The 13,042-nt window shown below is 38.0% G+C and overlaps 2 protein-coding genes and 1 non-coding gene across 3 annotated transcripts; 2 read left to right on the top strand and 1 right to left on the bottom strand.

Moving 5' to 3' along the window:
* The first annotated feature begins 38 nt into the window (after window positions 1–38).
* On the top strand, window positions 39–4,314 carry LOC121945015 (uncharacterized). Its single transcript, XM_088077146.1, has 5 exons — window positions 39–1,136; window positions 1,227–1,376; window positions 1,854–1,928; window positions 3,254–3,336; window positions 3,416–4,314. The coding sequence occupies exons 4-5, from the start codon at window positions 3,274–3,276 to the stop codon at window positions 4,067–4,069; spliced, it is 717 nt and encodes a 238-aa protein (XP_087933272.1). The 5' UTR covers window positions 39–1,136; window positions 1,227–1,376; window positions 1,854–1,928; window positions 3,254–3,273; the 3' UTR covers window positions 4,070–4,314.
* A 699-nt stretch (window positions 4,315–5,013) lies between these two features.
* rchy1 (ring finger and CHY zinc finger domain containing 1) lies at window positions 5,014–11,414 on the bottom strand. The gene is made up of 9 exons (XM_042488837.2): window positions 11,333–11,414; window positions 10,815–10,934; window positions 10,532–10,647; window positions 9,407–9,485; window positions 9,258–9,302; window positions 9,096–9,154; window positions 8,784–8,813; window positions 8,235–8,355; window positions 5,014–7,784 (listed from the first exon to the last, which is right to left on the bottom strand). The coding sequence occupies exons 1-9, from the start codon at window positions 11,381–11,383 to the stop codon at window positions 7,569–7,571; spliced, it is 837 nt and encodes a 278-aa protein (XP_042344771.1). The 5' UTR covers window positions 11,384–11,414; the 3' UTR covers window positions 5,014–7,568.
* A 1,485-nt stretch (window positions 11,415–12,899) lies between these two features.
* Window positions 12,900–12,970, top strand: trnag-ccc (transfer RNA glycine (anticodon CCC)). Its single transcript has one exon. It is a non-coding gene; the product is annotated as a tRNA-Gly (tRNA).
* Window positions 12,971–13,042: the final 72 nt, after the last annotated feature.

Here is a 13,042-nt window from a genome sequence, read left to right as displayed (position 1 = left end):
AGACTGATTTGGAGACATCAACAAGAAAGCGTTTTGTGGTAGATGGTGGGAAGCAACAGAGAGGTCGGTGACCATCAGGTTTACCCTTTGGAAGTCATCTTGAAGTTGCCAAGAGGTTCAGCATTGAGGATGGAAAAAGAAATATATCAGGTGTTGAGTAAGGCAAAGAGAAGCCTCTAACCCCTGGCAGAAGAGACCCCAAATAGCTACAGAAAATGAGTTCAGTTTTTGTGTGATCTCTAACCCGAAGGATGGGAGACTGCTGCAGATGCTTATCCCTTTGAAAGCAGCACTAGAAAAGTGGTGTCAATCCAGGTTTCAGACTGCTTTCACGAGTATTCAAACCTTTGAAACCTGAACAAAGTAATTTTTTTCAAAAACCAAGGGCAAAAGGCACACGCCTGTCAAACAAAAAATTAAAAGTGACCTGAATGTTTGTTTTGAAAAGGGCGGAAATTTAAATTTTCCACACAACTATATAACATTTTAAAATTACATTACAGAAAACAGTTATACTTAAATATTCAACTATTTTCCAGGTCATTTTCTTTTTTTTCTTTTCCTTTCCTTTCTTTTTTGTCACTTATTTTCAGGTTATTTCCAGTAACATTTTACTAATTTCTTGCTAATTTTTGGGCCATGTCTTGTCAAGTTGCTTGTGGCCTTCCCTCCATGTTTTCGAAAGATTTACATCAATTTGCTCAGGTTTTAAAGGGTTAACATTCTCTATAGATGAACGGATCCCACAATCAAGTAGTTATAAAGCTCCACAAACTACAATATTAAAATGCTGATTACATATTATCAATAGTGACAATTCTGTACCAAAGTAAGTTTGCTTTTACTTTTGATATTTTGCACATGTAAACCCACACAGGTGATGTTAGTTATTTTTGGCTGATCAGTTTTTTTTATGTGACTTTGGTGTAAAAGGGTTAGTTTGCATTCACCAAAGTCATACTGTAACACAAACTAACTAACTGAGGCAGTGGTAGACCAGCAGCTCCTGACTTAAAACTTAAAAATATAGTGCTTATGGTTTACTTGTTTCAGGGAATACAGGAAAAGAAAGAAATGGCATTTCTGAGGACTTCACTTTCACTTTTTTCATTGTGTCTGTGGCGCTTTCTAAACTGGTGAGTAGCTCTTCTCTTCCTCTAACATTTTAAAACAACAAAAAGAGGACTTGTGACAAACATTAAGAGCATTCCTTGTTTCAAAAACAGGTCTGTGTGAGTGACTGAGTCAAATTCATCAGAGGAGGCTGTCTCATGTTGGACCTTCATAGGACCCCCTGCAGCCAGTGTTTACAGGGACGGACATGAGACTGACTCCCTGGATGCTGCAGGACCTCAGGCTATGTTGCTTTAGAGGAGGTCAGTATTTGTTTCTATGGACAAACTGCATATTTAATTGATTTCTGGAAGAAAAGTTATGAAAATATGAGATAATATTGTAGACATTTTTTATTCCTACAATTGATGCAGCCTTTGCTACAGTTATTGTAATGAGTATACATTAGACATGAGACAAAATACCGTTGACATGTATTTAAAGTCTGAACCGGATACTTGCTATTGTTCACACCCAAACCACAAAACACATGTTTACTTTGTGTATAAATTGGCATTTCTGTTGTACTTTTTCTCTAATTATCCTCCCAAGAATTTTTAGCACCCTCTAATTTAACTGTCTGGGGTATTTGATGATTTAGTTTGAATTGTTTGTGAATGATCCTAAGGGCCACATGATAAATTATTGGTTTATTGTACTCACACATATCAAGAGCATATAAAAGATGTCCAACGGCAAGACTAAGGAGAAATCGGCATTTATTGAACTGCTTTTGACAGAGTTGAGACATTTCAGAGTGAGTCTGCTGTGTTCCCTATGGTGTGCCGAGATAAGAAGACACTAAACATAAAAAGGTAAGTCTGAAGCAGGAATGCTATGTTATCCAAAATAATGCAGCTTGAATGATTTCCCATTTAATATTTCACTGTTGACTTTTTTTGTGGCTCATGTCAAAGTTACAGTATATTGTAAGATGTGTCTTCATTTCTTTAATAGATGCTTTCGTTTGGAATGAAATGTTCAATTAAGATAAGTAATGAAATTCAGATCTGCACCGAAAAGTGGCTCTACAACTATATAATCATTTTTCATTAGGGGAGAGCGGGGCTGTTTGGGACACTTTTGAATAAACCCAAAATGATCTTCCAATACTCAGACTTCTTGAACAGGAACAAAAATACTTTGATCCTTGAACAGATTCAGGTGTCAACCAATAATTTGAAAAACAGTTCATTTTACCCGAATTCTGCCCGGGATGATTGAGACAGTTGGTAGGATTTGATGGGACACCTTAATATGGGCAAAAAAGAAAAAGGAAAACAAGAAAGCTGTCTACTTTGAACACCTTTTATTTATAATGTCACTTGTTCACACATTTATTTGAGAAAAAGGAAACATTTCTAAAAAAAATTTTTTGGTCATAAATAGCGGAGAAATGGAATTTGGCTGCCTTTATTTCAGTGGCACCTATCTGCTGTATGTGGTTACCTCAGGCTATGGGTAGGCTTATGGAGGCTCTTGAGTGTGTTTAATTTTGTCTATAAAAAAAAAAGTCTAACAACTTGAGAGCAAAAAAGAGTTTAACTGAATTTACACACTGTAGTTTTTAACCCTTTGAAATTTGGAACAACATCATTTTCTTTTGCTACATTCAGACACCTTTTACAAATATTTTAAACTTTGAACTCGGAGCAAATTGGTATTAGTTCCTTTAAAGACATGGGTTATAAGGCAATGAGAAATGATTACATGTTTAGTGTGTAGAAAAAAATGCAGCCAACGCTGATTTCAAAAATATTTAAAAGAATATATTTATTTAAATAGATTTTTTGACAAATAGAACATTTTGCACAATGTGTGGATATAACATACTCTGAAAAGCATTGTATTTTTTTTTTATCAGAATAAGAGTATGCTTTGTGCGAAGTTAATTCCACTACAGAAGAAACTTGAACATTGAAATTAGATGGGAAAAAAATGCTGATAAACAACATCTGTTATCCGCCAAATGAGTTGTTATATATTGGATATTGGCCAAAAAATCCAATATTGTTCATCCCTACAAGTAAATGTAGCTGTTGGGTAAATGTAATGGATATAGAAATATATTTCCCTCTGAAATGTTATGGAGAAGATCTACCAGTTTAGTTACATAGTGCTGATGGTTTATTTGTTTCAGGGAATACAGGAAAGACAGAAATGGCATTTCTGAGGACTTCACTTTGTGCTGTCATCATGGTGACTGTGGTGCTGTCTAAACCAGTGAGTAGCTCCTCTATTATAAAGCAATATTAAAAGAAATTTTTACACATATTAAGAACATTCCTTGTTTCAAAAACAGGTCTGTGTGAGTGACTGTGAGGATTCATCCAAGTCATCAGAGTCCGCTGAGTCAAATTCATCAGAGGAGGCTGTCTCTCACGTTGAGCCTTCTCCAGACCCCCTGCAGCCAGCGTTTACAGGGACAGATGAGACCGTCTCCCCGGTCACTGCAGCCCTGCTCCCCTCTGCAGATGCAGGACCTCCTCCAACCACGCCCGATACCTCAGCCCTGCCCAACCCAGAGCACCCACAAACGTCCACTGACACAGAGGCTCGGCAGCTCGTGCCAGATGATCCTTCACAAACTGCTCAGGGAGTAGACATCTCTCAGAACATGCCTGTGTCTGATCCTGCACATGTCTCGGTTCACTCTGACACTGTGCACGCCGTACCAGACGCAGAGGTCTCACTGCACCCAGGGCTCACAGACACGGGTACTACCATAACTGTTAGTGGCACAAATCAACCACAAGTCACCACCACATACCAGAGATTCCCCCAGAGTGCCACTCCACCCTCTCCTCCACACATCATCAAACCAACACCTACACCATTCTCCAGAGCCCCGCCCCTGCCGATCGCTTTAGGAACCGCCCTGCCTGGTGTTCCTGTTTGTTTCACTTTCCAGTTCCCGACCCAAGAGCCGGACCCACCCAGAGGAGATAGCATTTAAACCTACCGGGAACAGTTAAACATTTTAGTTTAAGTTCAGGCTGCTAGTTCAGCTCAATAAGTACTTCTATCTTAATTTGTTAAAATTGTAATATACAAATATGAAGACTTTAACTGTCTTTTACGTCCATTTATCATTTCTTTCATCAGCCATCACTTATGTTATAATGGTGCTAGTGTACATTGACACCTCTTATGAGCAGCTGAGAATGAAAATATAATGTGATTAAATATTCTTAAGTTTAACTCTTTGTAACTTGAGAAAATTGGCTTGATTTCTTTCAAAAATGGGAAGAGGGCAATAAGCAACTTATAAGAAATTGCACCCCAAAAAAGAAATTTATTTTAAAAAAAGAAAAACGTACAAGAAAAAAAAAGGAAATTAACAAAAAAGTTAAGAAAAACAAACTGAATCACAGAAAATGTCACGTGATGAAATATTCTTATGTTTAACCCTTTGTAACCTGAGCAAATTGGCTTGATTTCTTTCAAAAATGGTAAGAAGGCAATAAGCAACTTTTAGAAAATTGCCTCCTCCTCCAAAACCAAGATATTAGAAAGAAAAGTAACTAAATAACTTGAAATTTAGCAAAAATACTAAGTAAAAAACTAAAACTAACAAAAAATGTATCTATTATCATTTTAAATATATCAAAAAAATATATAATTTCAATAATTACAAAATTTGTTTTCTCAATATTTTTCCTAGCTTTTTAAAAATAATTTTCTAAATGTACTTATTTCTTGCAATTTCTGGGACATTTTTGCCAAGTCACTTTTTACCTTTACTATCCCATGTTTTTAAAATTAATCCAAACAATGTGCTTCTAAGATTTAAATACTTGTCAAAGGCGTCTGAGCGCAGCACAAGAAAATCGCTGTTGATCCAGGTTTCAAAAGGTTAATTTAATGATCATTTCAAAAAACAACACGAGTTAAAAGTAGTTTAGTAAAAGGATGTTATTTATTGGGAGTTTGTATTACTGTCATAGTAAATGTAACCAAACTTTACACCTGCACGTAACAAAGACACAAAAAGCAAACGGTATCAGAATCATGAGCCTTATGTCACTGCAGCCGTACCACAAATTACAGAACTGCATGGACGTTATTAGAGGGAAATACTCAATAGGTGCATGTGTTGCAGCTGTAATTATGTCATATTTGTGTATTACAACTAATATGCAAGACTTTTTTTCCAAAGCCACGGAGCACAGTCATCTTGTGCAGTCCATTTATGTTCTTGACCGGCTTTAGAAAAATGAGCAGGTTAAAAATCTTTTTACAATTCTATTATTTACCTACAGAACTGAATTGGGTGACTTGTCAATTAAGACTAATTATTCCTTATATTTCTAAGCTTATCATAATTGAAGAATAGTGGTCTGTTACATTTCAGTTTTTACACACATAACTGATTAAATAACACGACATCTATGAAAGGAAAAAAAAGAAACCTGTCATTTTCACAGTGACCAGGGTTCCTACAGCTTACAGAAGTTAGATTTAAGACTTTAATGCCACTAAGAATTAAATACTTACAGTTAGGGACAGTTTTGCCCAAAGTTTTATTTTAACATAAAATATGACTTTTTTTTGTCTTGTGGCAAAGACAAAGTTAGAACCAAGCTTTTTATTCAATTTTGTGTCTCACAGTCTAAAATTCCATCATGCTATGTGTGACAAAATGTTCACGCTGCGAAATTTGGGTTAATTACACAATTTTTGTTGAATGTGCACTTCCCTGTGTCGTCCAGGATACAGTGACAGCTAGCTTGAAGCTAGCAGGCAGAAACAAATATGAGTGTCGGTTCCACTATCCTGATCCGTGTGATGTAAGAGAGTTTAGTGAATTATTTAGAAAAGACAGATGTTATCAATTGAGATTTTACATACAACACAAAAAAATACTACTTCCTTTTTGACACTTTTTAAAGATTGGTTTAGGATAGAAATACCATTTAAGGTCTAATTTTTGGATTCATGAATACAACACCTTTTAAAACTTGTTAAGGATGTGTGGGAATCCTAGCAGGTTCCAAATCTGTTTTCTGAATATTGTTCCTACGGCTATCCTTTTGTTTGTATTTGTGTTAAAGCTTGTGATTTTAAAAAATAATGTAATGGGCAGGAATATGATGGATTTCTAAATTTCACTTGTAGCATTAATTATTAATTTTAAAAAAATGATCAAAAGAGGGAGCCAAATTTAGAACAATGCCATCTGTTTTATCTTTGACTCAGGGGACATCTAAAAAAAAAAAAAAATGCAAGGAGATAGTCCTCACATAATCTGCACAAATACCCTGTGGATCTTGGTAGATATTTGTATGACTCCTCAATGCCCTGTGTGTGGGTTTAACTTTTACAATCCTGAATGTGTCTTGAATTTTTGCACTTGGGTCGCACATTGCCAGGCTACCAGTATGTCAGTTACTGTGCAGACTCACTATTTTGTTCATCACCTTGTGTTCTGCCTCAGGCTAGTTTGAATTCCTGTTTGTGTTACCATGAGTGTTAAGTCGCACAGGCAAATTCAGTACTGTAGCTGACAGATGAAACACCTTTGTTAACACTGTCTCACTGAGAGCATCCCTGAACCTAACAGAAAACAAAACTGGTCTGATCCGGTTCACCTTTCACCACCAGAGCCACTTAAACTGCTCATTTATTTTGTCATGGTGCCACACGGTGGCTCACTGGTTAGACTGTCGCCCCCAGCAACAACCGCCTAGGTGGTCAGGTGGACTATGACTCTGAATTGTCTGTAGGTGTGAATGTGTGTTAGTCCCATGATAGCCCGATACCCTTCATCTCCCCCAGTGCATGTTGGGATTAAGTTCCAGACCTACAGAAAATAGATGGATCTTCTGTAATACTTGTGTGTACATTCTAGGAATACTGGCTCAATCTACTGTTAAGCCATTTTCACACTGTATATGGAAGCGCCCCGATGCATCAACTGTCATATAGCCACCCGTCAGCAATCACACCAAAAGTGCAGTTCTCCACGCCGGTCAAAAAGCGATTCTGCTCCTCAGTTCTTTTCTAATCACGTATCTCTGCTTGTGTGTGTGTCTGCTCATCTCTCTCTCTGTTTAGACACACCTGACAAATACATGGGATAAGTAACAGTAGGATGCATATTCAGTTGTTAAAATCATACATAATATATCCTTCAGAATACTGATATATATTATTGGTGTATTTTATGGCTAGATTCGCTCACAGCTCGTGGAAAAAAAAAGACCAGATGCCCAAACTATCGCTGCAGATTTCAAGCCGGCAGCAGAACCTGGCGTCGTGGCACATACAGTGTGAACAGCCCGGTACCTGGGAATTCAACAGTAGGATGCAGCGCCCCATGAAAAACTGGCTTGCTTTGCGGCGCTTCTACATCCAGTGTGAACCCGGCTTTACACTCGTGTGAGTTAGTACAAGTTAGTGCACCAGTCAAATGTCTACAGTACAAATGTCAGCCAGTGTGGCTGGCTGGAGTTTTACTGTGGCGTGGGGGACTGAGGCTGGTCTTGCGGCTCCGGCTCAGTGTCTGTCTCTGCCTCGGTCTCAGTGTCCGGCTCTGTCTGCTGTTGTTGTTGAGGCTGTTGGATGAGTCCTCCGTCCTGCGCCGTGTTGTAGGAGCCACAGCTGCTGCACTTCATCCCCAGCACGTGGAAAGGCACCGTGCAGTGGGCTTGGCAGTCGTTACATATAATCTAGTGAGGTTACAGCAAAAGTAATAGATCACATATAAAGACAACCTATTGGATGACTGGATGTGTCTTAACAGTCACCGTTTTCATTTAACTGTACTGAACTGGATTTAATGAAATGCAAACATTGGACATGTCGTGTCTAAAAAAGTGAGATTCTGATCTTTCAGGCACTCAGCTTCTCTTTTAGAGGAGCTTATGCGATATTCAGAGCACATCTAAGTCTTAGAGTCTGATTTAGGTTGTCTGCACACTGAGTTCAACGTGGAGGTGGCCGAGCTAGCAGCTAACTGTGCTAACAACGTGCACAATTGACGGCTAATGAATAGCTAAGCTAATGTTAACGTGTAAGAAAATAGTTATTTGCTGCTGTATCAATGCACTAAATGTTGCACACAGCTCCACTGAACTTAAACATTATTTGTGCATTTTATTGTACTAATGAGGTCTTACTTTGACAGTAGCACCCTGGTATTCAGTGGGCATTGGTGACTGGGCGATCTCTTTGTCTATCTGGTCCCAGTGGTCCTCCATGCCCCAGGCAGAGTGCATGCACAGGGGGCAGCGATACGCTCTAGAACAAATGAGGAAAAATGACATTTAGTAGAAGGCCTCTCTCAGACTTAAATTGATATGCACAGTAGAAACCTGCGTACTGTAACTCCATGTATGCATGCTGCAGGTCAGGGATCAGACTTATCACCTACCCCACACCTGATTCTGGAGCCACTGCTGACTTATTTTAACTGTTTGAGAGAAGACGCTACTTCCTGACTTATTTAACACATAGTCAGATGTTTAGTGGTGGAAACCAACTGTGTGTTAGTGTCAGTTTTAGTTAGACTTTGTATGGAATAATTTTAGATAAGAAGCAGCTCTCTTCTTTTATCTTTTGCTCATTATTTCCCTGGTTGCAGGATTTTTTGCATGAATCGTTTATGTCAAACAAATAACAAACACTAACAAAATTGATCAGCAAGAAAAAAGACTCATTTGACATACCCCGTCCTGACCATGTCATCAAAGCAAGTCCTGCAGAGAATGTGAACAAACACATTGTTACCTTTATGTCATCTTATGTCAAAATCTTTAACTGTAATTACTAAATGATTATAAATTACTACATTAATGTAATGACAGCGTAGGGTACAGTGTAGTCCACATCATGAAAAATCTTTTCAATTCTCTTTACTTTTGTCATAATATAATACTTATATTCCTGTTTTACTATAATAGGGATCCATGCAAACAGCAAAATATGCATAATTCAACCCCACAACACTGAGCTACTATTTAGAGGACAGCGAGTCATACTTGTGTAAAAGATGTCCGCATGGAAGAACGTGAGCCCCAATTCTGGACGTGTGAATATCCTGCACATACAGAGGAAAATCATATCAAATTTTAGAGTCGGACTGCATAAAAAGACAACAGCCCTCGTCAAACTGTCCCCCAATGTATTGCATGTTTCATTACCTCCATGCACACTGGACAGTTCTGCCTTGAAACATTTTCGACACACTGAAACATAAAAGATCATTGTAAATGACAGCAGTGAGGACACTCATTCACACATGATTCGTGTGAAGCGTGTGGCTTGGAAACAGGCGCAGGCTGATAATCACCTTGTGGTTTCCCCGCAGATCCTGGGCTAAACACAGATTGCACTTCTCACAGTGGAAATACTTTGCTCTGGGCCCGATTCTTTAGGGGTCAAAAACACAGATAACTATCAGCTCATTTGTGAATAATCTTATGTAATGCAATTTAGAAACAATGAAATCCAAGATCATAATGATAAAATAAAGCAAAATTGTCATATTTTCTTTGCTGGTGAACTTGAATTAAAGTAGTAAGAAAGGGACATATTTACTGTACTTCAAGGGTCCAGTGTGTAGGATTTAGGAGGATATACAGGCAGAAATGGAATATAATATCATAAGACTGTTTTCTTCATTGTATTATCACATAAAAATGAGAATTGTTGTGTTTTTATTAGCTTAGAATGAGTCATTTATATCTACATAGGGAGCAGGACCAGAAATTGCCATGTTGAACCGCCATGTTTCTACAGTGGCCCAGAACAGACAGAACACTGGCTCTAGATAGGGCCATTTACATCTTCGGACACCGTGGTTAGCAGCCCCTCGGCAATTAGCAGAATGTTGAAAAAAATTGTTTTTTTAAACATTAAACTGCTTGATTGAGTGTTTTTATTAGTTAAAAACAACCTAATCTGTCTGTTTTAGAAAGGAAGGGACATCTGTAGATAATTCAGCATCTGGTAAAAGCCTCTTGAATGTTTGGATCTTACTTTATCTAAGAAATAAGGTGAGCATACATTAACAGGGCTAGCGGCCTGTCTGTGACAAGTCAAACAGCTCCAGAAAAACCCTGATTTGTTATGGGAATCTTCTTTATTCAATGTTTTTACTGGTTTAAACCACCTGGTCCATTTGTTTCGTAGAGGAAGACACCTCTGCAGATAATTTGGCTCCCGGTAAAAACTTCCTGGACAACTAACACTTGAGGAATCCTAACCAGGAGTTCACACTTGAAACGTGGGACAACTGTCAGCTCACCACTATATGCCACTAAATCCTACAAACAGCTCCTTACAGAAGCTGTTCACCTTGACACAATTTGACTTTTACTCCCCATATATCCATATCATTTTCAGATGGATAACTCTAAAAAGACTGATTAAAAGTCGTGGGGTCAGTTAGTTATATAAAGGCAACCTTGCTCACCTGCATATTCCACAAGGCTGACAGTGATACTGCTTCTTATCCTTGTCGAACAAATGGCAAATGTCACAGTAATACTCTCCAAACTGCACGTTACACTGCTGGCAGGTCTGCTGTGCCTGAAAGAGTGACATGTTTCATTTGTATCGTTCTTTTTTTCTTGATGTGAGTTAATCATTGCACAAATGCAACATGAACACCAAAGACGTGTAAGGTCACTGAGTGCTCCTGCTACAGCTGACACTGGAGATGATTTGTTTTAGCTGCAGATGTTTTTCTCAGTTACCTGCTGCACCGTGTGACACTCGGAGCACTGCACCTCTCTGACTTTGAATCGGTCCATCTGGTGGTTCTCCTCTGCGTCATGGCACAGCCGACACACGTACAGTTTACCACAGCAGGGGGCCTGCAGGGCAGAGACACATGTGATCACCCTGAGCATGGGCAGGTGAATGACGGATGTGTCAATGTAGTCACATCAGGGGTTATACCCACACTTTGGCTGACTGATATAACGAGTTAAGAGCTCTGTAATTACATACAAAAAGTATATTTACCACCTTTGGGTTTTTTCAGTACTCTTGTGCAGCTAACGTTCACGCAAAGTAAAAGACAGTAACGAATATGTCGTAAGGATACGTCTGCTGCGTTAACTAAGGTTAGCTAGGTTAGCAGAGAGGCTGCTGCAGGGTTTTACAGCGGCACTGCTCCTTACAGCACAGTTACAGGGACAGATATCCAACACCAGGCCTTTATTAGCATGTAGGGAAAATATATTTCATATATTTTAAAAAGTTAACTCACTTTCAATAAGCAGCTGCGCACATAATGCTCACAGCCGGCAGGGGAAGCCATGTTTCCTCCAAAATTTGGCTCTTCTTCGAGTGCGATGACGGAGAGGCCTGTTTTCTTCTTCTTCTGTTTTGAAAGCGGGAGCGCAGCAACACTGCCCTCCTCCGTCTGAGAGTCAGAGGTGATCCAGTCCATGATACAGACTTCCCTGTGATACATGCATGATATAGACCCTTTTTTTTTTTTTGCTCAACCGACCAACAGACTCTATTACTTCTCTATTTATGAGAGGGGAGGGGGTGGTGCAAAAAACGTCAAATAATTTTTAAGCACTGGGGAAGTACTTATGGTTTTTATTTTATTTTATTTTATTGGGCACACAACTTCAAACGACTGTAAAGGAGCCGTAAAAACACAGCAATACATATATTATACAAAAGAAAAATCTTAATAGACAAATCAAACGTTACCATATCTAGTAAGATACTAGTATGAGTCTGTAGAAAATCTATAGAATATACAATATAAAGAATACACTATAATACACTTTAATATACAAAGATAAAAATGTTAACATGCTAAATACCAATAAATAAATAAAATATACCATAAACTCGGGATGATAACAATTAATCGATGATTGACTGATTGGTTGCTAAGAATTTGATCTAACGTGTAATTTAATCAATGAATCGATAGGCTACGAAATGCTGTCAAAATATATGCAATATGTTGCTCTGAGCTTTGACTGAGGTTAAAACACATTTGGTATTGTTTGAAATAAGCGATTTTTTTTTAAATAACGACAATTTGCAACCCTATTATAAACATAAATCACTATAAACATAAAACAGTATGCAAATTTGTTGAAGTTGAAGTTTTGAGAATGCAGAGATGTAGACTAGAAGAATGAGATGTGCAAATTTGCCATGTGTAAGGTTATGTTGGATCAAGTTTAAAAAGCATGTTTTAATTAAAAGTTGCCAAAATTACATCATTTATCATAGCCAGAAACTGTAGGAACAGAAATTATTGTTGGATTGTCAAATTTACAATGAACCTTGAGCACATAATGTGGTATAAACGCTTCCATTAAAAAAATAAACAAAACAGAAGTGTAAAATATTGATATTTTATCAAAAATCACTTTATTCTACATTTAATTGATTAATATCAATCATTTAAAATTTTGCAAAAAGTACAGAGTTTGCCCTAAGTAATCAAAATGCACGACGAGAGTCAAAAGCCAAGGCTTTTTTTTCACTCAGATTTTGTCTTGAACTTTAAACTTTCAATCATCAAAGGATAAGTTTCTTAGAGTCTAACAAATAAGCAGATAAGCAAATATGGAATAATATCAGCGGCTCTCTTCCTTCCCTCCCTTTCTCTGTTTTGTGATTTTCACCTTCTAATGAACCTTTAAAGATGAAACCATATGATGAGTTGTTGTTGTCGCTGTTTGATACAAGGCAGTAATGGTTCCTATTGTTTTTTGTTCACTTATTTCAAACATATTTTTAGTACACAGACCGTATCCAGCTATTATCTAAAACTTTATCCCCAGCCCGTCACAAACAAGGCGCCGCTGGTGTAGTGGTATCATGCAAGATTCCCATTCTTGCGACCCGGGTTCGATTCCCGGGCGGCGCACATTTTTATCCCCAAAAACGATTACTCGAAAACATTAAAAATAAAAACGACATATCAATCGGTGCGAAAGTG

The sequence above is a fragment of the Plectropomus leopardus genome, chromosome 4 (assembly GCF_026936395.1).
Source record: "Plectropomus leopardus strain MGB_pleo_1.0 chromosome 4, ASM2693639v1, whole genome shotgun sequence".
Classification (NCBI taxonomy): domain Eukaryota; kingdom Metazoa; phylum Chordata; class Actinopteri; order Perciformes; family Serranidae; genus Plectropomus; species Plectropomus leopardus.
Note: the sequence above shows the minus strand (reverse complement) of the source record. Positions and strands in the feature narration are given on the sequence as shown.

What these genes read in the sequence shown, in the direction of transcription:
- LOC121945015 (XM_088077146.1), top strand. Translation starts at nt 3,274, where the DNA reads ATGGCATTTCTGAGGACTTCACTTTGTGCTGTCATCATGGTGACTGTG. An exon ending in CTGTGGTGCTGTCTAAACCA is followed by an intron (nt 3,337 to 3,415) that starts GTGAGTAGCTCC and finishes TTTCAAAAACAG; the next exon opens with GTCTGTGTGAGTGACTGTGA.
- rchy1 (XM_042488837.2), bottom strand. Translation starts at nt 11,383, where the DNA reads ATGGCTTCCCCTGCCGGCTGTGAGCATTATGTGCGCAGCTGCTTATTG. An exon ending in CAGCCTTGTGGAATATGCAG is followed by an intron (nt 9,486 to 10,531) that starts GTGAGCAAGGTT and finishes TGACCCCTAAAG; the next exon opens with AATCGGGCCCAGAGCAAAGT. An exon ending in ACTGTCCAGTGTGCATGGAG is followed by an intron (nt 9,155 to 9,257) that starts GTAATGAAACAT and finishes CTGTATGTGCAG; the next exon opens with GATATTCACACGTCCAGAAT.